This window comes from Lissotriton helveticus, chromosome 5_1, assembly GCF_964261635.1.
Source record: "Lissotriton helveticus chromosome 5_1, aLisHel1.1, whole genome shotgun sequence".
Lineage (NCBI taxonomy): Eukaryota > Metazoa > Chordata > Amphibia > Caudata > Salamandridae > Lissotriton > Lissotriton helveticus.
In genome coordinates this window covers 1,056,992,903-1,057,018,638 of record NC_136065.1, presented here as the reverse complement: position 1 = coordinate 1,057,018,638, position 25,736 = coordinate 1,056,992,903, and the positions used below count along the sequence as shown (strand labels likewise).

Here is a 25,736-nt window from a genome sequence, read left to right as displayed (position 1 = left end):
CCACCATGATGGGAGACCGAGTGTTTCGGTTTCGGTTTCGTTGCCGGGCTCGAAGGCGGGGCGTCGGAAACTTTTTTCGGTTGTCTGACCGGGCTCGAGGGCGGGGTCGACACCGTGCGGGGTCTGTTCTTTGGTAAAGGGACGTCGTCACTCACGGTTTGTTGGACGTCGATTTCCTCGACGTCGGACTCGTCCACTTCAGACCCCGCCTCGTCGGCCTCTTCTTCCTCCTCTTCTGGGTGCTGGTCCTCGAACAGCTCCGGGATTGCTTGTGACTGCATTCTCGATACCTCGTGTCTTCGGGCTCGACGGTTTCTAATCGTCGATTTTGAAGAGAACGCTGCACAGGCCTCACAGTCCCTGGATTCGTGTTCAGGGGACAAGCAGAGGTTGCACACCTCGTGTAGGTCCTTGTGTGGGAACTTAGCACCACACGTTGGACATTTTTTGAATGGAGTCCTTTCCATGGACCCCGGGCTGAACTACTTCGAGTTTCTCGTAGTCGTCGTCCTTCGAAACGCGTCGGTATGGAAGTGAAGTCGCGTTCGATAATACCGTCGAATTGGAAAGGGTTACGCGCCGAATATAACCTTCTTTATCGAAGTCGGTCCGGAGCGCTTCGATCCTCATCCGAGCCCGATGGCGGAAAAAAACAATCTAAGGATGGAGCCGATGCCCATGCGCACTAACACCAAGAGGAGGAGTCATCTATGACGACAAAGACTTCTCCAGAAGAAAAACAAGTGCAATCATCCGAGCCCAACACCAGATGGCGATCTATTCATAAATGTACCATCTGCAGCCCATATGCCTCGAACATATTTTTATAAAATATACTTACCTGTGTGGTCTCAGTTTGTGGTGGATTGGGGATTATTGTTGTGTTAAGTGCAAATATTATACACATTGCCTTGGGGATAAGCATGCCTGCTCGCGCCAAGCTACCTAGAGGGAGAGCGGAGGTTGTCTACTGCGTGTATTCCTTCACCCGGACTAGAAGCAAGGGTCCCTACTTGGTCTAAGGTACTTACCTCTGCCAACTAGAGACCCCCAGATCTAACAGGGATGCACCCCAAAAATCCACCAGACGAAAAGAGAACAGTTAAGAAGAAAGATTGTGCCAAAAGCTTATAGTTTGATTTTCGGAATAAATGTCCAAATATCCAAATGTCATATGTATTTTTCTGTATTTATCATGACCATCAGAGTTCAGGCCTGATAATTTCACAGCTTACATGTGTTTCACCCATATGGGTGGCATGGCTAGGGATTTTACAAGACAAGTATCACAATAACAATTCCAATCGTCACCCTGTAGTAATTCTGATAAGACTCTGCAAAATAGGAGAAGTGGAAGATAGTCTCTGCGGTCAGACCGGTTCTCCTATTTTGCAGAGTCTTACGAGAAATACCACAGGATGCCAATTGGAATGGTTAGTGTGATACTTGCCTTAAAAATCCCTGGGCATGCTAGCCATATGGGCAAAACATGTGTTAGCTGATCCTTTGTTATCAGGCGTGAACACAGATTATCACAAATACCGAAAAATACATGACTTTTGGATATTTGGACATTTATTCCAAAAATCATACTATAAACTTTTGGCACAACCTGTCTTTTCACAGTTAAATGTTTGAGTACAAAAGTGGAATTCCAAAGTGGGGAATGCAAGCAAGCTGTAGCAGAGGAAGGAATAGACAAGTGTTGGAAAGCTATCTGACAAAGTTTTGGTGAAACAGCTGGTTTTTGGAAGAAAAGATTTTAATCTAGCAGCCAGGGAAGGTCCCTCAATGGTTGGATACTTTTGATGCCTCCCCCCGCCCCCGATCATGATTTCTTCATCCTCACCTTTTTAGAGCTCTTACTTCCTGAGGGGGCAGGGCTGCAGCCGAAGAGGGCTCCATAAGGCCAGATAAAGTCTCAGAGAGTTCCAAGTGAATTGGATTTTCTGATGCAGAAAAGTTCAGACCAGGAAAAATCTGAATCATCAGCCCTGCGGCTTGACAGGTTTTGTCCCGGTCCCCCAGAGGTCTTTAGAGCCAAAAAGTGTCCAAGTCATAGGTTTTTAGTGGTGCTAGGAAAAGTCCACCCAGACCCAGTCAAGGGTTCCAGCACCTCATCATTAGCACTTAGGAAGTTAGGTCTCACACCAGCAGAGGTCACCAGCAGGGTCCAAGTCAGGTCCAGTTGGAACTGGTCAGCTGGGAATCTTCAGGAATGGACTTCTGTTGCTTGCTGTGTCCTTGTAATATCAAGAAGAGATTCGTCTTATGACCTTTTGAGTTCACTTATTTGTCCAGGGTACAAAAGAGAGAAGGGTCTCTACTGGGTTTTTCTCAGGTCTCAGACAACAGCTTCCTTCTGAACTTCCAGAGGTTCTGTGTTGTTCTGAGAAGGGTACTGGGGGTGACACCATTTATGTCTGGCAGCAGCTTGTGATTGGGAGAACTCTTGGCCCCTCCCTAACCAATGGAGTAAAAGTTCTCAGAAGTTACCCTGTCCATATGTTCAGCATTTCCTGTGTGCTCTACTGCAAACAATCTCACAGTGCCCCTCTAAGCATAAATACAAGATGGTGACAACCTTCTACACTTGTGCAGAGCCTGTGTGGTGTAATTGTTTAAAAGGTCTGCAAAAGTAACAGTGAGCAGGAGAAGTATATCATGCCAACATGCTACCAAAATAATTTAGGGCACTGTGAAGAATGTTGATGGTTGCTAGACATGAGCTATATAAAGTTTCCCACTCCTCCCTGTGACTCATTTATCAAGTTTCAGCTACCATTTTGAACATCAAAAAAACAAGGCTTTGACTTCTCCAACTTTACCATACTTAATGGGAGTCTGACATTTTGTGGTTTCCTTAAACAGCAAACACAAAATATGGGTTTATGATGGGACATCCCAGATCTAGGGACCCATGAGCGACTGTCAAAACATTCATGCGTAGTGTTCATCATACTGTATATACAAGTGCCACCCGAGATGCAGAAACTATCTGGGTACTTGAAATATAAAGTCAAAGTGAATCCCATATCTTACGAGTCATGGACAAGAGTTAATGAAAAAAATGTTCTTGATGAGACTAATTGATCATTAGTATATGTTATTTAACTAGATCTAACCAACATTTCATGCCACCGCTTTCCATGCCAGATACTTTGCATCAATGCCAAATAGGTGTGTGCAAGCTAGTGAGGAAACCTGGGACTAATTGATGCATGGACCGCTCTACAAAATGGACAGTCAATGTTTATATGATGTACACATCCCCATACGCAATATTCTAGGAAAGATAATTTTCTAGTATCACACGATATTCTTCCACAGACGAATATTGATATTCCTAGAATGACATCAAATCATACCACTAGATTATATGAGGCATATGCTATGCTGGACCTTTCTGCAGTCAATGTTAGGAGATAATCCATATAAAAAATACGTAGCACACGCAATGAAAGACTATCTAGACCACAATATGAATTCTGCTCGTACAGCCGCAATTTGAGATACAGTGAAGCCAAGCCAGAAGTGTGGCATGCAGTTACACCACCATGAAAAATCCAAGTGAACCAGGTCAGTTTATACAACTCCGTAAACAAAACTATACCCTAAAAACTAAACTGATTAGTGTAATGATAGTCAAATCATCTTCTATTCGAGAAATATACTTAAAAATTCTGAACCTTAATGTACGAATAGCAATATGACATTTTTAAACAAAACGCATTATTATGCCTGCACAACCATGCTTGAACATAAGGATACAATGAATCACTTGGGCGTACATAACTATATAAACTAAAAGATAAAGTCTCTGCTAACTTTGATAAGCAAGTAAGGGTGGATGATGGTCAATTATTAGTTGGTACAAAACCAATTATCAATTAATCAAAAAACTTCAAGACGTCTATCAAAATCTGTATAGCAATGAGGAACAATATATGACTGAGGAAATGAATACGCACAGATGGGATATCACTGAGCGCATTACCATTAGAAGATTTTGCTGATATATATATATTTTTTTTTTAATTACTGTTGAGGACCCATAAATACCCTCGTGTGGAGTTGTAGAACGACACACTCACCCTCTTTGTGTCGGTTTATTTAAGGTGGCTGGCTTCCAAAGCTTGAGGAGTAGCTGTCTGTGTAGGGTTATTTAAGGAGCTTGGCTTCCAAATCTAAGGCTATTTGCGTTGGTTTATCTAGGGTGCTTGGCTGCGAAAGCTGGAGGAGCGGCAATTAATGATTCAAGGAGAACAACATGAAAATGAAAACTCATTTTATTGGTACCGTACATGACTCAAATGGCACAGACTATGCAAATGAAAAAAATTCCTTTGAGTAACTCCAATGTTAGCAGAGTCTACAAGGTGATTGGATGGGGGTGGGGTCTACACGTCACCATTTCACACAGAGAAAGAGACCAAGATTATTTAAAAAGAAATATGATTAAAATCGTACCTTCAAATAACAAAAATATATACATGTACATATATATATTGTACAGGCCCAGGGGTTCTCTGAAACGCCCGTGTGGCCCAGGAACAATAAAAAAGTGAAAGGTGTCTGACCCTCTTAGAGGCCACAGAGCATTTGGTTGCAACACGTTAAAGTCCCAGTACCGGCTTATCAACATGAAAATGGCACACGTATCTGGTGACCATAGCTGCTCCCCGCCCCATCCACTCCCTGTGCCTTTTTATTTTAAACTTGCATGAGCCCCAGAGGGTGGAAGGGAATAACAATTCTTTCATTTATTTCCCCAAAACATCTAAGGATGCATTGCTTCTAACGATAACACAATAGGACCAGCATTACACACTGCTTCTACCGGGCGTATATTCACAAGCGGGGGGCTACACAATTCCAAAAGGAACAGGATTAGGGGGTGTGGGAAGAGAACAAGCACAAAAGCTTACATTTAGGGAAAGAAGAGAAAAGCACTTATAAAATGTGTTTGTGTGTCTCGCTTGAAGGATTAAAAAGCAACTTTGCAAAGTCTCTCCTTGGTTTGAAGCTTTCAGATCTGTATAAAACAAGACCCACCCCCCAGAGATACAGAATAAGCCAGTACAAAATCAGGACAGTGACCTTATTTTTTTAACTTACTTTTTTAATAATAATAATAATAATATTTAAAAACAAGAACAATAATGTCAAAGGAGGTACTGGGAAGCTGGGACCGCAACAAACCGAAGGGCCACTGTGAGAAAAGGAGATGGGTATTCCTGCCTTGCAAGGCTATCAATGTGCAGCAGAGAGCAGCTAAAAAGGGGGCGTGCCTATTGGGTGGATGTGTGGAGTGAGGTGGAGAGGAACAAACTCCTAAAAACATGGTACAAAAGAAGTTGGAACACTAAAGACATCTTCACATTAACACAGTTAATTTTGACCAATTCTGTTTTTAAAACGCTTCTTTACAAGAAATTCATACCAGTTGGTTCATAAAGTGAAAATAAGCATTGATACATGTTTTTTCTGGGTGATTTCACAAAATAGCCAACAGAAATGTTAAGTTGTCGCCAGAAGGCTCCTGACCGCTATGGCGTATTTTCTATGAAACTGATGTGTACATCAAATTAATGTTTAGCTTTAGAGGGGGTCGGGGGATTCGGAAAGTTTAGTCCCCAAGGAAACCCCTGTGTCCAAAGGACTACTAGACAGAAAAACTACACTCCGTTATTTCTGCTGTTGAAATTCTAACATACATGGCATCTTTAGACATGCATGAACATCAAATTTAGGTCCCAGGAATTTGAAGAGAGGAATTTATACTCGTTTGACATGAAAACAGAACTGTATTGACGGGAATACTATTACCTTTCTCCATTCCTTCGAGACAGTGGAAATGTATCTTCTGAAAGGCTCAAAGGGACACCACTACAAGACGGTACTTAAGAGGCAGTCCCTCAAAATAAGCCGCCTCGCATCTACTAGTTACTGGACATTTCCTAATAGTGGTCAGTATAAAATAATATCCATTTACACAGGAATAAACACATGTATGTAGACAAAGAGACAAACAAAAGAAATGTTTTGTAGGGGTGAAAGATTTCTTCCTCTCTCTAGTTCTGCTTCAAACACTGGAAACACCGAAATTGAAGGAACGACAAACGGTTCACTGAAAAATAATAATTAAGACAAACTTTATTAGTTTGCAAACATGGACCTGCAGGCGCTAATCTGGGTAGAGGAGACACTTCTGGAGGGGGCAGTTTTGTGCAAGGATGATCTGGAGGATTCCCAATAGTGCCTCCACTGTGACACAGGTTAACAAGCTCCCGCCACACAAAAATTCGCTCTTTCTCGGTTTCTTTGACAAGCCTTGCAGTTGGCTAAAGACAGCCTAATCTCCAAGCTCACCTGCAGTCCTGAATCCCACAGTACCTCTCACCTTCCTCTATCAGGTTTGCAGTTGTATTTGCAGTTGGTTTGTTTTAATTTACAGGTAGATACGTTACAACTTTTCAGAGTCTCCCCCCCACCCTATTTCTTTCCCCAATCTCAACGACAACTTCTCCTACATGGCCTTATTTTTACTGCGACGCCTGTGAAGTTGGGTTCTCTGACTTGCTCTCTTGACTGGAGGGTGGTTTGCTGTTCCATGGGCTGTTGGCACCCAGGGCGGGTGAATTGTTGAAGCTGTCTTCATCGTCAATGCCATTGGCAGCATCAAACTGTGTGTTCTCCAGTCGTGTGATCAGCCTCTCATCTTCATCCCCAAATTCACCTCCCATGAGGGTTGGTTCTCCCACCACCATTACATCCTGAAAGGGAAGAGGTCCCGAAACATAATCAAGGCAAAGGTGTGTCCCTCCTTAACTTCTCACAGCACAGATTACTAGCCCATAAGCCTGTCACTTATTTGCTTTTACAGTAAATTATGTAATCAACATATATATGCATGCAGAGCTTCTGTGTTACTCAACTCTGCCACAACACCAAGGGCAAATATGGGCCCTAACTTAAAGGGTACAGCCAAGCCAGTGGATTAACCAGCTGACATTAAGTAGGTAAACAGGTAGTTGTAATACTAATCTGCGATTTCTTTGGATACCATCACAATATTACAACTAATATTAGAACACACTTGTGAAAATACAAAGATGACTCGGCTACATATCTGGCATGTAATAAAATTATTAACTTCAATATTGAAAATGGCTTGCTATATGTGTAGGGATGCCTTTGGTCTATTGTGGCTGCAGAGTGTAAACAAGGGCAACAGTATGTGTATAAAATACCACAAGCAATTTCATCTAAGACGCAAATTCCAAACATGGAGTAAAGGCCTGGAATAGGAACCCTCTTCATTGCTCATATATCAAGTTACATCATGGCGGATCAAAGTCTGATTTTTCATGAAATATAACCCAAGGCACAGACTATAAGGCAGCCATACTTTCTGTAGGCTAGCAGAGCCGGCTTTATAGAATATATTTTCCTACTTCACCCAAATCAGACATGGCGTATGTTGGGTTAATAAAACCTGGTGGCCACCAATGCAATGCCGGTGCTGATAGTGGCCCGCGCTGGACTACGTTGGAGTAAGGAGCACATTTACTTCATTAGAGCATTGGAATGTTGAGATCTCCACTGATGTCAATGAGTGGCTCCGGGCTTAAAGTGGGTGGTATAAGCAGAGCGCCAATATTCCAATGTTTATCTTTCTCTTGTTCCCTCATTAATATAGAACATTCTACCCTTAGTGGGTGGGACGTTCTAATAGCATTTTAGCCCTTCTGTCTCAGGCTATACTGTTTGCTAAAGTCCCTTGCCTTGGTTATAGGCCCAAACCACATAACTCTGGTTCAGAGCCTTTAACAATCAGTATAGCCCTGGGAAGCAGGCTATAATGAATTACCATTTTGCAAATAGCAGTCTGCTCAGACAGGCAACGTTGGAAAAATATATTAGCTGGTAGTGAGGAGTATCTATAAAGAGGAGGAAGGAGACTTTCCTAGCCCCTATTTCTCGATGGAATAAAAAAAGCTGCAGAACACTGCGGCCAAACAGTCCTCAATGGTGTGTTTTGAAAGAATTATTTTGTTGAGGTGTGTTATGTCAGTGATTACACGAGGCTGGCAGTGTGTTCTGAGCCATGGAGCCTTTCGAAGGAGGTCCTCTCAGAAAGTGAGAGGACACAGACACCAGTTGGACTGAAAGCAAGAGGTAGACCCAAGAATGTTCAAGTGGAAGGCGACCAAAGACAGAGAAACCTTACACGACTGGATGCCAGGGGATCTGACACTTGCACATTTTTGGGATTTAGGCTGAAGATACTCAATAGTCCGACGAAATGGCGTCTACACATGCTTCATGCAGGATGCGAGAGCCAAGAGATAAAGCATCTCCAAAAACTACTCTTGCTCAAAGCACTATATTGCCCATTTGGAACTAGGCATAAGAGCATGGGGTGGTGGCTAAGGCCTATCCCCGAGTTGTCCAGTAAGAAATGGTGATGAAAAAGAAACAAACACAGGAGTGGGCTCTATAGGTCTGAGAGACACATGGAAAGAGCTACGCTTAGCAAACATGCTTGGTTTATCAGAACTGGGTTACCAAAGTTTACACTGCAGCAAAGTGCAGGGTCCAACAACCAGAACCCACCCACAGGGGTTGCAAACAAGCTGCACTGAAAATGAAAAAATAAAGGTGTAGCCTTGATTTAGAGTATTAAAGCCACGAGAAGCCCTCAGACAAAAAGGCTCAACAGAAAGAGAACCAGTGCGGATCATAGTGTAACATCCGTGCAGAAGCAAACCAGTAAGGCCAATGAGTTATGTAAGGAGGAGTTTTGCAAAATCGCAATGGGGTCGTGCCTAATAGCTTCCACTAATGAGACTGTGTTGCAGCTTAAGTTGTAACTTGAAGTTGGAATCATAGCAGTGAATGCAAATTATTCTGTGCCCGGCTGGTCTTCTTTTCAACATGAATTCAAGGGTAAAAATATCCACAAAGGAAAGTGTGCATCAGCCGAAAACTCACATAACTGGTGGGTTTCTAGGATCCAGAAAGTCTTTCAACATCTTTACATAGTAAACAGCCTTTATCCCACATGGCCTTTACCACGCAGTTTTTTTTTATCATGCAGGTAAGTAAAGGGTATAGGTTTTATACCTTTACCAAGCAGACTGAACAGGTAATGGTTGTTAGGAGACCCGTTCATAGCAATATCTTGTGTGTTATATCAGTTTAAATACAAAAATTAATGGTTGCCTAACTCAAATGGCTAGCCATCAATTTAAGCCATAAATAATAAAACTTTTTTTAAACACAATAGAGAGGCAGCTTCGAATAAAAAACTTGAGTAACGGCAAAATGCTATTCGACCATGAATAGCTGAATATAGAGGTAATTTTCTTCGTTTTTGCGATTCTTTATTCAAACGTCTTCTGGTTGAGGAAAATAATTTCCCGTGCAGCCAACACGTTTCATCCAGTTAAGTTTTTTTGCAAATTTTGTAAATAATGAAATGTGATGTGGAACATCATTTTAACAGCTTGTCTCATATTGCATGTATGTGTATATAGATAAAATGTAAGAAATATTGTTAGAATGAGTATGTAATGTAAGTTATGTTTGTATATGTTTTGCAGCCCTGAAGAAGCCTGTACCTGGGCGAAATGCATTGGAAATTTTCCTCAACCAGAAGATGTTCAAATAAAGAATTGTAAAAACTAAGAAAATTACCTCTCGATTCATCTATTCGTGGGGAGAGGATGTAGCCTTACGGCTAGAGCGGTCGACCTCGAAGCTGGGGAACCTGAGTAGAGTCTTGGCAACGACGCTCAACATCCTGTGATTCTGGGCAATTCCCTTTATCTCCCCGTGCCTAACAAAAATTAATGCGTCCTCACGTAACAAAACTGGTGCTCATGTAAAGCTCTCTGATACCAGATGTCTTGGGTCTAGTTCGCACTATATAAAAAAAAAATAGCATTTTGTCCTTACTCAAGTTTTAATTCGAAGTTGTCTCTACTGTGTTTCAAAAAAATACATTCGCTAAGCATACTTTACCACGTAAGTTTTTTTTTTTTATATAATTTAAAATGCTGTTTTATTAAACAAGGGGGTAAGGTGCGGGTAGAGGTAAAGAGGTAAGGGTGATATTTAATTTTATGGGTGAATAGTGGTAAGAAGAAGTAAGGGTAAGTTTAGGCTGTAGGGATGGGTTGGGGTAAAGGGAGGTAAGGGAAATTTTTAGGCTTAATGGGAGGGTAGCGGTAAGGGTAAATGTAGTAGAAGTGTGGGTAGAGCTACGGTTCGGGTGGTAAAGGGAGGTTAGGAGTAAAAAAGAAAGGGGTTTCCCACAAAAATTAAAAACTCTAATATATTTAATATTATATATGTGTGTATATAAAACCCTAAAAATTGTGTGGTAACCACCCACGATGTAATGCAACCGGTGTAAAAGTGGTAAAGGCATGGGTTGTAATGTCTGCTGTTCCTTTTAAATAGCAATTATCGATTATTATGCAGATTCTGAATCTACATATTAAAAGGATTTCGACAGGCGGGTGGGAGGTCTGGAAGGTAGAGAAAGCTTTCCTAGCCTACGTAAACGTGCGACCCTGTGACGTGAGGCACTGGAGTGGAGAATCACAGGTCAAGAGTACGAGTTAAAAAAAAAATATGATTCACGTCAACAGTAAGTACGTGGGTATGCCTTATGGCATACAAAAGTGCAGGGAAATTTGAAGGCGAGTTTCATCGTTTTGATATTTGAAGATCCGGTTTTCAGAAAGATCAATTTGTGCGAACGAGTTACTTCAGATTTGTAAGCCTTTTCAATGTGTGTTCTTGGATCATCCACCAGATGGCGGCAGAAGCACACCTGTGAACTCTGGGAAAACGAATGGCACGGGTTGAGCAGCTGACAAACATGGGACGATCCGATGCTTTAACCACGAGGGCAGCAAAGGTGCAGACAGCCCGAGCTTAACACCGGGAACTTAAAAGGGAAATATAGCAGAGGACAAGTTAAGAAATCTATTTCCTAAACCTTTTACAGCAGCAAATGTCATGTGTGATGCTGCGTTGAGCCAACATAGCAAAATTAAAGACGAGGACGACCAGCAGCGTTTTAATGCATATATTTAAAGGAAAGTGAGTAACTATATGCCGGGTATCTGGTTTTGGATTTATTCCAGGAAAAATCAGGCTAACTTTAGTTACTTCACATGACAGAGAACCGAACAAACCGATGACGTGAGAATACAAGCAAAATTCAACTTAAATAAAATAAATAAATAAATAAATGCTTAAAAGTAGTTCTGTGTAAGCTGCAGGATGAGCTGGGGAGTGCTGCTAGCAGAGGAAATAAAGGTCTCCCCGCCCTAGCCCGGCCTGCCAGCCGGATGCATCAGGCAGAGGCCTCCCTAGTAAAACTATATGAGGACGCCACGCCTCCGACTGTGCACTGCTCACTGTGCGAGTTGTAGGCCTGCTTCACTTCCGTGCATTTCTCTGAACTAACAAACTTGAGTGAAAACAATGATTTGAAAAAATAAGGCCCAGGCCGGGGGCACCACATCCGTGCAGTACTTAATTTGTTAAAAAAAAAAGTGCCAGGGCCCTTGTCAGGGGGCCATCATAGCTAACTACCACACTCATACAAGTGTGACAGTTCAGACTTTAAATAAACATTAAAAATGACTAATGCATGCCGCGCATACTATGCTTAAAGCTTTGGGTGTGAGGTATTTGTGATTTTAATGTATATTTAATTATTAAACAACTGAACTGTTGTTTTCCCCACAAATTTATACAAAGAGCGCCACCATGTGGAAGACGGTTATGAGAGCCGGTATCGACTATAAAGCTCTGGTGCTGAGTACCGGACACCACTGGCTCAAATTAGGCACTGCATCCTTGATTATATGCCCTGATCTGGTGACACTGCCCTCTGTGGCCTGCTTTTTGTCTGGATAAGAGTCAGGCAGTACAAACTTGCATATGCTGAGCCCCTGCCTGCCTCGCACTATAAGTTTGCATGTGTCGGGATAACGAGGGGGGTATAGAAAGTATCAAACTTGGATGCTTACAGGTACCTGACTGGAAAGGGCAAAGGTACTGGCGGGGCTTTTCTTCTTGCTGTTGCTGTTGTTGGTGTTCCCCCCGCCAGAGCTCATGGTGCTGCCCCCAGACATCTTCCTTTTCCTGCGTTTGCTGGGCGCCTGTCGGGCTGGCTCCGCTGTGGAGAAGAGAGAAAGATTATGCTCTACGAGCTTAGCAAAATGGAGCCACTTTGGCTGTCTCAGCACAACGGCCAAGCACTGAATGGGACCCTGGCACACCCAAGCACCCTCTCACCCCCTAGAGGTGCCTCCAGAGCAGGTTTGAGGCTCCCTGGCAGCGCAGAACTGGGGGGTTTACACTGCCGATCCCCATGTGGTGCTTGATCTGTGGATAAAAGGAGGACTTCAGTTTCCAGGGGTGCCCACCTTACCGGGCGCAATCAGAAGCACCCAACATGCGCAAAAGCATCAACACAAACCTTTGAAGCTAAGTCGCAGAATTCATTATATTGGTTGGTGAGACTGAAAGCCTGAAAATCGCTAACACTCGAAAAAACACACCAAGCAACAGCCCTGTAACCATGTACAAAAGACGACTACTCTCAAATGGCACACTGGCTTTGATTTCTTAGTAAAGACGAGCAACAACTGTTGATAACAAAGTGGTGATTAGATGTGGGGATAACACATATAAACAGATAAAGCATCCAAAAGTCAACATATCCATTAAAGGTAAAAAGAACACCCAAGTGCAACTCCAGCAAATAATGTCATGAAAATTGCAGTGAAAGTCTCGAACCTAATCCCAGCTGAAGTGGTGGAGACAAAACCAAATTAACTAATTGGATTATGGTCGAGGCAGAATCAATGGAATTACATTGATAAAGTCAGGGTAAATCTGTACAACAGTTAGGGGCTACAATAGCTGGTCATGTTTTAATATCAGAATGTGATAAGCCTGCAAAGCATGATGTTCTGATCCCAACACGCTTGCTACAATCTTCTGACCCTTCAACAGGAGAAGCGCTGGACACATTTTAAAGTGTAGATTTCTAGAAGTAACGCTTTGGAAATGTTGATGTACAACAATTAATAGTTGGAAAAAAAAAAAGAACATATTTTTATGCCATTGTTTCACAATTCCGTCCCATGAGTAATGGAAAAACTAAAACTCACTAGCACGGTTTGCAAGCAGGGGGTGGGGCACGGCAGCCATTTTGGAGTGGGGTATCCTGCACCATCCATGAAATCGATGTTACAAAAGGGAGGAGGGGCATAACCGCCTATTAAAATGCGCAAATGTTCACAAAGGCATTCCCACATATACTGTGTAGTGGTCGTGGATTGAGTAGAGAGAAGGTAAGAGATGTCCAGCAAACTGAAAGGAAGTATACAGGGGCCACTACAGGGCGCCAGACCTGGAATTCATAAAGGTGACTGGACAGCTGAATGAAAGAGCAAAAGTCAGAGTTATTGGGATCTGCAGGCATGACAATATGCAGAAGGCCACTTCCTGTGCATCTTGTCCCCGACCACAGAAAAAGAGGGATTTTAGAAGATGTCTTTTGTAATAATTACAAATATATTAGATTTATGTTCCGTTGCTCATCCCACCACAATGATGCGTACATTCCTCACAACATCCTTACAGCCACTAACACAAAGATTTTAACTGGTAAAAAAAAAAAAAAAAAAAAAAAAAAAAAAAAAAAAGAATAAATGCTTCTTAAGGCTGGACATGTACCCACCTGGTGGTGCCACCATCCGCTGCCATTTCTGGAATAAGCATGTCTTCAGGCAGTCACGTGGGCTTAAACTGTAGGTCTTATGCCGGGACATGAGCTCTTGCATGGGTTCTAGGATTACACAGAGCTGAAAAACAAACAAGAGAGAGTTGGAAAGAGTAGGAATGAATAAAAAGATTGACGCCCCAAGTGATGTAAAGTCAGTCCATCTCCCTCCCCAGCGCAACCATTCAAACAGGAGCACTCACATCCATGTAGGCAACTGGAATGCAATGACCACTAAATGCCAATGATGCACTGGAAAGGTGTAATGAATTTTGCATATGTGCTTCAACATATACTTGCAGACTATAAATATATATATATATATATATATATATATATATATATATATATATGAATGCTCCAGTTGCGCCAAAAAAAAACGGGGCTCAGGCGGTGGGTGCCGCTGCACGGTCGGCGCACCGTGAAAATATTAATGCTCCAACACCCCCTCTCCCAGCCGAGAGAGAGGAAGAAAAGCGGCACTCGCGGGGTGAGTTTCAGAGTTTTCTTTTTATTTCTTTGTAGCGCAGACGCGTTTCGGGCAAAGCCCTTTGTCAATGTATTTGCAAAAACGCTAACAGGAAGACATTATATGCAGTGTGCAGTCACTGATGGAAACTGAAAATGGACTACCCGGCTTGAAAACACGGGCGCCATATTGAAATGTGCAATGTAACTTTGTTACCATGATCAAAGGGCAACGGATTACCTTATCTCAGTATCATTCATACAGTTATTAAGCTGTGAATCAGCATACAATCAATATTCAGTTAAAAGTTATAATGACAGAAATATATACATGAGCTAAAGCAGGTACCTTTTAGACATGCTAAAATTTACATATGAAATTCATGTTTTATCCTCTTATTTACTGTACAAAATTGCTCATATTGTCGCAGAAAATGAGTATAAATGCCCATTCGATCAAACATTTCATTATTATCTTGCCGTGGATCGGCTTAGGCGGCTCCTATTGCTAGAAACCGCTAAACGGCCAGGGGTGAGAAACCCCCGGTCAACACAGATTCCATCAGATTAGAGTGGGACAGCAGACTATCGGCTAGTGCAGTTTATTTTCCCAGATGGATAGCTAATTCCTCGCCACTATTCAGACCATTTGGAATTTTGGTCTGTAGGTCAATAATGAAACGAGACTCCAAACGTCTTAACTTTAGGAGTCTGTTCCCACCCCTTTCACTCTCTGGAACTTGGTCAACCCCAAAGTATTGTAACAAATCTCTGTTGCTGCGATGTTTAATGGCGAAGTGTTTGGCAACAGGAGAAGTCAGGTCCTTGTTGGCTATCGCCCTCATGTGTTCTAGGACTCTTAACTTCACGCTTTTTATGGTGCTCCCTATATACTTGAGGTTGCAGGGACATACTAGACAATACACCACATACGGTGTCTGACATGTGATGAAGGACCCAATATTTTTCTTCCTTGCGACCCCAGGGATATCATAGCCCAAGACCCTTTTGCTGTAAGCACAGGCCTTGCATTTGCCACAAGGATAGAATCCTTTCATTTCAGCCAAAGTGTTCGTCCTAGCAACAGGGGTCTCTAGGTGGCTGTGCACCAGTAAGTCCTTGATGGACTTCGTTTTTCTGAAAGTTACTAGTGGGTTATTGGGAATGTCTACCCCAATTATGGGGTCAGTCTTCAAGATATGCCAACTATGGCGTAAGATTCCTTTGAGTTGATTGGAATTGTTGCTATAGGATGTTATTAAACGGAATTTGCCCTCTTCTGTTTTGTTCAAATTTGTTTTATCTTTCAGTAGTTCCGCTCTATCTATCCCAGACACTCTCTTCAGAGTGTCGGTCAGGAGAGCTTGGTTGTAACCTCGTTGTTTGAACCTAAACAGGCTGTTTTTTGCTGCTTTCTGGAAGTCTTCATCACGTGAGCAGTTTCGTTTAAGACGCAAGAGCTCCCCGTAAGGAATACTTCGTTTCAGGTTCGTTGGGTGAGCGCTTTCAGCGTGTAAGACGCTGTTGCCAGCAGTAGGCTTGCGATACAGGGATGTTGTTACCTGGTTGTCAATAATAGATACACGAAGGTCAAGGTAGCTCACTGCCACTGAGCTAACCTCGCCCGTGAACCTAAGATTGACAAGGTTGTTATTTAAATGAGAGATATACTCTCTGGCACTCTGTTCCGACCCCCTCCATACCAGGAAGAGGTCGTCGATGTATCTGTGCCACTTGACCACATTAGTGGTCCAAGTAGTGTTACCCTCTGACCAGGCCACCTGCTCCTCCCACCAGCCTACGAATAAATTCGCATAGCTGGGGGCGAAGCAGGTTCCCATCGCGGTCCCAGAGATCTGTTTAAAGAGTTCTCCCTGAAAGAGAAAAATGTTATTTAACAGGCAAAATTCTGTTAACTCTAGCAACATGGTACTATGTCCTGCGTATTTAAGTGGCCTCTTTTTCATAAAATACTCCACAGCTTTCAAGCCTTGCGCGTGATCAATACACGTATAAAGGCTCGTTATGTCCATCACAATCATAACATACATGGGATCCCACACTAGATCTTGTAATTGTACAATAAATTCCTTTGTATCCCTAATGTATGAGGACAATTGGAGTACTGACTGAAACAAGAAATGGTCAATGAACACCGAAAGATTCTCTGTAAGGCTGCCCATTGATGAAACTATTGGGCGGCCAGGCGGTGTTTTGAGATCCTTATGCACTTTGGGCAGATGATAAAAGGTAGGAATTACAGGATGATTTGAACGTAAGAAAAGATATTCCTCAGTGCTTAACATATCTTTATTGTGCCATTTCTGTATGAGCTTGTCATATTCTTGGATGCTTTCCTGATATTTCTTCATAGTAGTGAGTTCATAATGTTCTTTGTTCGAAAGTTGTCGTTTCGCTTCTCCTATATACATGTCCTTAGTCATTATAACTACATTTCCTCCTTTATCAGAAGGTTTGTAGATCACAGAGGTGTCATCCTGGAGACTTTTTAGGGCTTTCCTTTGTCCCACGGTTAATGGATTCGTGACATTCTCTTTTGTGTTCTTCTTGGACATGCGTAGTTTGATTAAATCCTTTATCACAGTCTCTGAAAAAATATCAATCGCATCTTGGGCCATTTGTGGTAGAAAGTGTGAGGTAGGTTTAAAAGGACTCTGTGGGGCTTCCTGATCTATGCCTACCTTCCTACTTCTTTGAGTTAAACTCAATTTTTCAGAATCAGTCTCTGTAGTTTCCGATCTTATCTCTTCCAAGATTTCTAAAGTTTCCAGATCACCCAATTGGATGGTGTCAGTCTCCAAAATTCTGTTTTGTCGTCTTTCATGTGTTGTTGGTTTAGTTTTGTAGTATTTATGCAACTTTAGTTTCCTGGTGAATCTAAAGAGATCGATCCTAGTTTGGGTAAATTCCAGGTTTTTTTGCGGACAGAACGAGAGGCCCAATTGTAGCACAGTTTCTTCATCCTTGGTCAGTTGTTTAGGACTAAGGTTCACAATGGTTAGGGATTCAGAGGTGTCTAGCGGGTTCCCCCCTTCTTTGCTTTCCCGCGAACCAGATTGTTGCCTCTGCCTCTTCCGCGTCCTCTTCCGACCGCCCCTCCTTGTTTTTCTGCGTCTGGTTCCGGGGGTTTTACTTTCCCCCCCCTGAGCCAGGCATGGCGGATTACGTCGAATTCCTCGTGAAAAGGAGTTTTAGTTGGTTTTGATGGTCCAGCCAGTCCTTCCTCATCCGATCCGGTAACTTCGGATTCCGAGGTTTCGACTCTCTCGGGCGGCTGTGCAGAGTTCTGCTTTTGTTTAAATAGATCTTTCCTTGGGCCGTCAAATTTCTTGGCGAAAGTGAGTACTCTCCCCATCGCATAGTCCCGTTCATCCCTGTCGAATTTTTCTTCCTTCCGCAATCTGATTTTCGTTTCGTACCTGGTTAACCGTTTTTTCATTTCTACCATCACTTCCTGATGTTTTGAATTTTCAGGTGATTTTTCCAATTCATCTTCAAGTAATTTGATCTCATTAATGGCCTTCTCCCTGTCACTCCATGCGAATTTGACAAGTAATGTCAAGCTTCCTTTACAAAATTCCGCGGTGTGTACGTGCCATTCCTCCAAGAGTTGGGGATCTGGGTTTTCATACGCGGGTATAGTATATACACGTAAACCCCGTGGGACCCTCTCCACCTTGATATAGTTCTCAAGCGAGGTGGCCTCCCACCATTTTCGTGTCTCTCTCTCGAATAGTCTCTCGAGCTTTATGTACTTTAGGGCCAAGGGGTCTGAGTTTTTTGCGCCCGTAGCTGTAATGGTACGTGTTTGCCCACCAGTTTTTTTATTGAACATGCCTGCTGCTGCCTCCTCTCGTGCTGCATTGCTAAACATCTGTGCCTGATTATACGAGGGAGAACCGGTCCCGGTCTCCGTCCCAGGCGTTCGCTGAAAAATCCTCTGAAACTCCACCCCTCACCAACGCCACGGCGTTCCACAACACACTGTCCAATTCAAGTTGATATGGTGTGGGTGCGGACTTACCCCAAACTGCTATAGTCGCGGTTTTCTCTTGTGCAAATCCGATGGCGCCGGCAGTTGTTTAAGTTCTTCAAATGCCGGTCTTCCGTTCACGGAAATGCGTCCTCAAAGGTAGTCCTTGTCTCCGGGCGGTGCCTCCGTCAAGTAAATGAATGCTCCAGTTGCGCCAAAAAAAAACGGGGCTCAGGCGGTGGGTGCCGCTGCACGGTCGGCGCACCGTGAAAATATTAATGCTCCAACACCCCCTCTCCCAGCCGAGAGAGAGGAAGAAAAGCGGCACTCGCGGGGTGAGTTTCAGAGTTTTCTTTTTATTTCTTTGTAGCGCAGACGCGTTTCGGGCAAAGCCCTTTGTCAATGTATTTGCAAAAACGCTAACAGGAAGACATTATATGCAGTGTGCAGTCACTGATGGAAACTGAAAATGGACTACCCGGCTTGAAAACACGGGCGCCATATTGAAATGTGCAATGTAACTTTGTTACCATGATCAAAGGGCAACGGATTACCTTATCTCAGTATCATTCATACAGTTATTAAGCTGTGAATCAGCATACAATCAATATTCAGTTAAAAGTTATAATGACAGAAATATATACATGAGCTAAAGCAGGTACCTTTTAGACATGCTAAAATTTACATATGAAATTCATGTTTTATCCTCTTATTTACTGTACAAAATTGCTCATATTGTCGCAGAAAATGAGTATAAATGCCCATTCGATCAAACATTTCATTATTATCTTGCCGTGGATCGGCTTAGGCGGCTCCTATTGCTAGAAACCGCTAAACGGCCAGGGGTGAGAAACCCCCGGTCAACACAGATTCCATCAGATTAGAGTGGGACAGCAGACTATCGGCTAGTGCAGTTTATTTTCCCAGATGGATAGCTAATTCCTCGCCACTATTCAGACCATTTGGAATTTTGGTCTGTAGGTCAATAATGAAACGAGACTCCAAACGTCTTAACTTTAGGAGTCTGTTCCCACCCCTTTCACTCTCTGGAACTTGGTCAACCCCAAAGTATTGTAACAAATCTCTGTTGCTGCGATGTTTAATGGCGAAGTGTTTGGCAACAGGAGAAGTCAGGTCCTTGTTGGCTATCGCCCTCATGTGTTCTAGGACTCTTAACTTCACGCTTTTTATGGTGCTCCCTATATACTTGAGGTTGCAGGGACATACTAGACAATACACCACATACGGTGTCTGACATGTGATGAAGGACCCAATATTTTTCTTCCTTGCGACCCCAGGGATATCATAGCCCAAGACCCTTTTGCTGTAAGCACAGGCCTTGCATTTGCCACAAGGATAGAATCCTTTCATTTCAGCCAAAGTGTTCGTCCTAGCAACAGGGGTCTCTAGGTGGCTGTGCACCAGTAAGTCCTTGATGGACTTCGTTTTTCTGAAAGTTACTAGTGGGTTATTGGGAATGTCTACCCCAATTATGGGGTCAGTCTTCAAGATATGCCAACTATGGCGTAAGATTCCTTTGAGTTGATTGGAATTGTTGCTATAGGATGTTATTAAACGGAATTTGCCCTCTTCTGTTTTGTTCAAATTTGTTTTATCTTTCAGTAGTTCCGCTCTATCTATCCCAGACACTCTCTTCAGAGTGTCGGTCAGGAGAGCTTGGTTGTAACCTCGTTGTTTGAACCTAAACAGGCTGTTTTTTGCTGCTTTCTGGAAGTCTTCATCACGTGAGCAGTTTCGTTTAAGACGCAAGAGCTCCCCGTAAGGAATACTTCGTTTCAGGTTCGTTGGGTGAGCGCTTTCAGCGTGTAAGACGCTGTTGCCAGCAGTAGGCTTGCGATACAGGGATGTTGTTACCTGGTTGTCAATAATAGATACACGAAGGTCAAGGTAGCTCACTGCCACTGAGCTAACCTCGCCCGTGAACCTAAGATTGACAAGGTTGTTATTTAAATGAGAGATATACTCTCTGGCACTCTGTTCCGACCCCCTCCATACCAGGAAGAGGTCGTCGATGTATCTGTGCCACTTGACCACATTAGTGGTCCAAGTAGTGTTACCCTCTGACCAGGCCACCTGCTCCTCCCACCAGCAGCAGGTTCCCATCGCGGTCCCAGAGATCTGTTTAAAGAGTTCTCCCTGAAAGAGAAAAATGTTATTTAACAGGCAAAATTCTGTTAACTCTAGCAACATGGTACTATGTCCTTACGTTCAAATCATCCTGTAATTCCTACCTTTTATCATCTGCCCAAAGTGCATAAGGATCTCAAAACACCGCCTGGCCGCCCAATAGTTTCATCAATGGGCAGCCTTACAGAGAATCTTTCGGTGTTCATTGACCATTTCTTGTTTCAGTCAGTACTCCAATTGTCCTCATACATTAGGGATACAAAGGAATTTATTGTACAATTACAAGATCTAGTGTGGGATCCCATGTATGTTATGATTGTGATGGACATAACGAGCCTTTATACGTGTATTGATCACGCGCAAGGCTTGAAAGCTGTGGAGTATTTTATGAAAAAGAGGCCACTTAAATACGCAGGACATAGTACCATGTTGCTAGAGTTAACAGAATTTTGCCTGTTAAATAACATTTTTCTCTTTCAGGGAGAACTCTTTAAACAGATCTCTGGGACCGCGATGGGAACCTGCTTCGCCCCCAGCTATGCGAATTTATTCGTAGGCTGGTGGGAGGAGCAGGTGGCCTGGTCAGAGGGTAACACTACTTGGACCACTAATGTGGTCAAGTGGCACAGATACATCGACGACCTCTTCCTGGTATGGAGGGGGTCGGAACAGAGTGCCAGAGAGTATATCTCTCATTTAAATAACAACCTTGTCAATCTTAGGTTCACGGGCGAGGTTAGCTCAGTGGCAGTGAGCTACCTTGACCTTCGTGTATCTATTATTGACAACCAGGTAACAACATCCCTGTATCGCAAGCCTACTGCTGGCAACAGCGTCTTACACGCTGAAAGCGCTCACCCAACGAACCTGAAACGAAGTATTCCTTACGGGGAGCTCTTGCGTCTTAAACGAAACTGCTCACGTGATGAAGACTTCCAGAAAGCAGCAAAAAACAGCCTGTTTAGGTTCAAACAACGAGGTTACAACCAAGCTCTCCTGACCGACACTCTGAAGAGAGTGTCTGGGATAGATAGAGCGGAACTACTGAAAGATAAAACAAATTTGAACAAAACAGAAGAGGGCAAATTCCGTTTAATAACATCCTATAGCAACAATTCCAATCAACTCAAAGGAATCTTACGCCATAGTTGGCATATCTTGAAGACTGACCCCATAATTGGGGTAGACATTCCCAATAACCCACTAGTAACTTTCAGAAAAACGAAGTCCATCAAGGACTTACTGGTGCACAGCCACCTAGAGACCCCTGTTGCTAGGACGAACACTTTGGCTGAAATGAAAGGATTCTATCCTTGTGGCAAATGCAAGGCCTGTGCTTACAGCAAAAGGGTCTTGGGCTATGATATCCCTGGGGTCGCAAGGAAGAAAAATATTGGGTCCTTCATCACATGTCAGACACCGTATGTGGTGTATTGTCTAGTATGTCCCTGCAACCTCAAGTATATAGGGAGCACCATAAAAAGCGTGAAGTTAAGAGTCCTAGAACACATGAGGGCGATAGCCAACAAGGACCTGACTTCTCCTGTTGCCAAACACTTCGCCATTAAACATCGCAGCAACAGAGATTTGTTACAATACTTTGGGGTTGACCAAGTTCCAGAGAGTGAAAGGGGTGGGAACAGACTCCTAAAGTTAAGACGTTTGGAGTCTCGTTTCATTATTGACCTACAGACCAAAATTCCAAATGGTCTGAATAGTGGCGAGGAATTAGCTATCCATCTGGGAAAATAAACTGCACTAGCCGATAGTCTGCTGTCCCACTCTAATCTGATGGAATCTGTGTTGACCGGGGGTTTCTCACCCCTGGCCGTTTAGCGGTTTCTAGCAATAGGAGCCGCCTAAGCCGATCCACGGCAAGATAATAATGAAATGTTTGATCGAATGGGCATTTATACTCATTTTCTGCGACAATATGAGCAATTTTGTACAGTAAATAAGAGGATAAAACATGAATTTCATATGTAAATTTTAGCATGTCTAAAAGGTACCTGCTTTAGCTCATGTATATATTTCTGTCATTATAACTTTTAACTGAATATTGATTGTATGCTGATTCACAGCTTAATAACTGTATGAATGATACTGAGATAAGGTAATCCGTTGCCCTTTGATCATGGTAACAAAGTTACATTGCACATTTCAATATGGCGCCCGTGTTTTCAAGCCGGGTAGTCCATTTTCAGTTTCCATCAGTGACTGCACACTGCATATAATGTCTTCCTGTTAGCGTTTTTGCAAATACATTGACAAAGGGCTTTGCCCGAAACGCGTCTGCGCTACAAAGAAATAAAAAGAAAACTCTGAAACTCACCCCGCGAGTGCCGCTTTTCTTCCTCTCTCTCGGCTGGGAGAGGGGGTGTTGGAGCATTAATATATATATATATATATATATTTGCTATAGAATGTCAAAACAGTTAATGTGTTGACTAGAGAAACTATACTAGAAAGGCTCACAGGAACAGAGATCACATTAACTCATCATGTACTGTATATTGATATTGCACAACCACCTAAGCATACAACTTGGGAATTTTATATGAAGATTAATTTCCATTCTACATTTAACATTAGTCAGCTGTAGTTTAATTAACTAAGGCCTACACAATGACAAGGCCTTTCATTCAAACTGCCAGGTTTGTCATGCACAAATTTCAGGTTGAGTGCAGCTGTTTTTTAATACTTTTATTTTTTATTTTTTTTTATTGAAATAACAGGAGAGTACAGTTGTTAAACTTATTGCCAGCTCTCCTCCCTCTGATCAAGGGCCCACCATTGCTTATTGACCAAACTGTAAGGCTCATGATCTGCTTTGTCTGCTGTGTCGTATATACGCCTCCACCGGGCCTGCCTGTCCTCTTTTCTGTAAACAGTGCAAGGAAAGTCACACTGTGTTATCTTCCAACCTGTCAAATTATCTTTTCTTGGACGATCACCTTACCCTATTTTTGATCTTTATACAAGATAACGCAAGACTTGGTTTCTACTGCCAAAGCTTTAACCTTTTACTTTTCACGTTTTAGTTGTGCGTATCCAATAAACACTCTATTGTGTGAGTGAGGAGATCGAAGCCAAGCAGATCAATCCACCTTTGCAGATCCAGGGATATGCATTTAACTGCGAACACATACATGTAGAAGATGATGTTGTGTTCTCTGAAACTGAGCATGGGAGAACAAATAGACATTGAACAAGAAAATTGAGAAAGTGGTCCCTTGGGTTGTAAGAACAAAGATCCGATTATCACCGGATCCGGGAGAAGAAAATACATTCATTAAAGGCTTGAAGAAAAACAGTGGGGTTAGCCCTGCTTAGGTCACCAACAATGCGCCCATCTGAAAGATGAATTTCCGTGGGCCATAAACAGTAGCCAACTAATTGATACCACCAAGCAAAGGTCTTGGAGTAGTTATGCAGCTCTCTGTGCACATTTTTCACTTTAATTGATGGAATAATGTCAGTTAGGGCAGAGATGTTGTGATCTTGTAGTTGAATTGCCACTTTATAAGCAAGGGACCAGGCCTTTCATACTGGACCAAAACGAGTGATGATGGAAATAGATAGTTTTTTTTTTTTTTGCCAGAGATTCCATAACTGTCAAAACTAGGACCTCTATGAAACCGATCAACCCCATGATTATGAGCCATAAAAAGTCTCTCATCCTGACATTTACGTGTATACTGCTCAACGTTTATACTCTTCGGGTCAGTCTGTAAGTTTGAAACTGTTGGACCTGATGCCATCACATGCTCAGCATGAAGAAGGGCAAGCAACTTGAGCACTACACTGCATTAATTAACATTAGGGTTGATTACTTTCAATTAGCTGCAGTTTCTCTCCTCCTGATTTGCACCATTTCTTTCATTCAATAATACTAATTCAATTACTATAATCAACCTAGTTAGAAAGTGTATTTCAAGCAAGTACCTGTAACAATTTTGCCAGACAAGTGATTATTAGCATGACTCCTATACTGCAGACGAAGATTTAATCGGAGTGTCGTCTTGCTAGGAATCTGTGTAAAATGCTGCAGCGAAATACCTCGACTATGCATCTTCCACAGTACCCACAGGTAATTAAAAGACGTCAGCATAATGTGCTAAATCAGATTTCCAGAGAACTGATTGAGGTGTATGCTCACTAGCCCAACAGACGCTCTAGTCAAAGGGGTATACCACCGTGGACCACTTACCCGGAGGTAGTTAAGTGTGGAGTTTGAAAGTCCACATCTTGTGATGTTCTTCGACAACTGATCCAGCATCTGGGGATCCTGGGACTGCAATGGACAAGGAACACAACTTAAATATGAATGTACAATATGAGCTCAAAGATTCAGTTCTGTGACCTGTTCTATGCATTTTTCCTTATTGGTAACCCCAGTATGGTGTAGTGATCAAGTGTAATGAACAAGAACCTGTAAAGAACCCATGCTGAAGTGCATCAAGCGGAATATACTTGTATTTATATTACTCAAGCGGAAAAAGGGCAAAACTCTGGATCCTCTGAAAGCCATTGTAACATGAAACCTGGGTCACTCACATCAGTTATACTGTACTGTGGTAATACAAGACAACTTAAACTTTGCACAATAGTAGTAAATGTATGTTTAATTGTAAACCTGCTATAGGTATCGTGCTATTGGGTCGCCTTTAGATTCACAGGAGCAGCATATATATATACGTATACATACATCCTGTGTTCCAAAATTATAGCAACATGATAAACACGTGCATTATTTCAGCTAATTTCATTACCAGTGACCTTTTATTAAACTATTGTGTATTACACATTAGATGAATATAATCCAAACTTCTCAATTGTACAGGGCATGATTTCAAATGCATTCAAATTATTTCTGAATTTAGCTAAAACGGCTTCACAAATCATAGCTATACAACCACATCTATATATAGTATGCACATCTATGTACATGAAGGGGTGGTAAAAACACACCGACTACCGTACAACTATCTTCTACCCATTACACGCGCACTTCTCCCTCCCAAGACTTCATCTCTTCTCAATCCTCCACGGATTTAACCTTCAGTGGAGGTGGCGAGGAAGTTGACTAAGGAGGAATAGAGCCCAGCCACAAAAAATTGCCTCTCAGAAAAGGAGGAGGAAGATAGGCTACCTCCAGAACACTCACATGCATAGCAAGGATGCTACGTGGGATGAGCTCTCGATGCTGCCGGATACTGAAGTGCCACGTTTTTATCCTCATCATGTCATCAAACATGAACTCCAGGTAAAGGCGGCCTTCCACGCACACCTGCAAAAACCACAAGT

At 42.6% G+C, this 25,736-nt stretch overlaps 1 protein-coding gene across 9 annotated transcripts in view; it reads right to left on the bottom strand.

The window, feature by feature from the left end:
- Positions 1-4,271: 4,271 nt before the first annotated feature.
- The window catches only part of LDB1 (LIM domain binding 1), a 402,291-nt gene continuing 380,826 nt past the window's right edge, over positions 4,272-25,736 (bottom strand). For 3 of the 9 annotated variants that reach the window (XM_078643610.1, XM_078643605.1, XM_078643608.1), the window contains 5 exons: positions 25,582-25,719; positions 24,640-24,723; positions 13,778-13,901; positions 12,057-12,205; positions 6,320-6,776 (listed from right to left, as the gene is read on the bottom strand). In XM_078643610.1, the coding sequence (XP_078499736.1) occupies positions 6,546-6,776; positions 12,057-12,205; positions 13,778-13,901; positions 24,640-24,723; positions 25,582-25,719 (726 nt within the window). In that variant the 3' untranslated portion in view covers positions 6,320-6,545. Of the gene's footprint in view, positions 6,777-12,056; positions 12,206-13,777; positions 13,902-24,639; positions 24,724-25,581; positions 25,720-25,736 lie in introns of all 9 variants that reach the window. The other 6 variants (XM_078643603.1, XM_078643609.1, XM_078643604.1 and 3 more) reach the window with 5 other exon arrangements.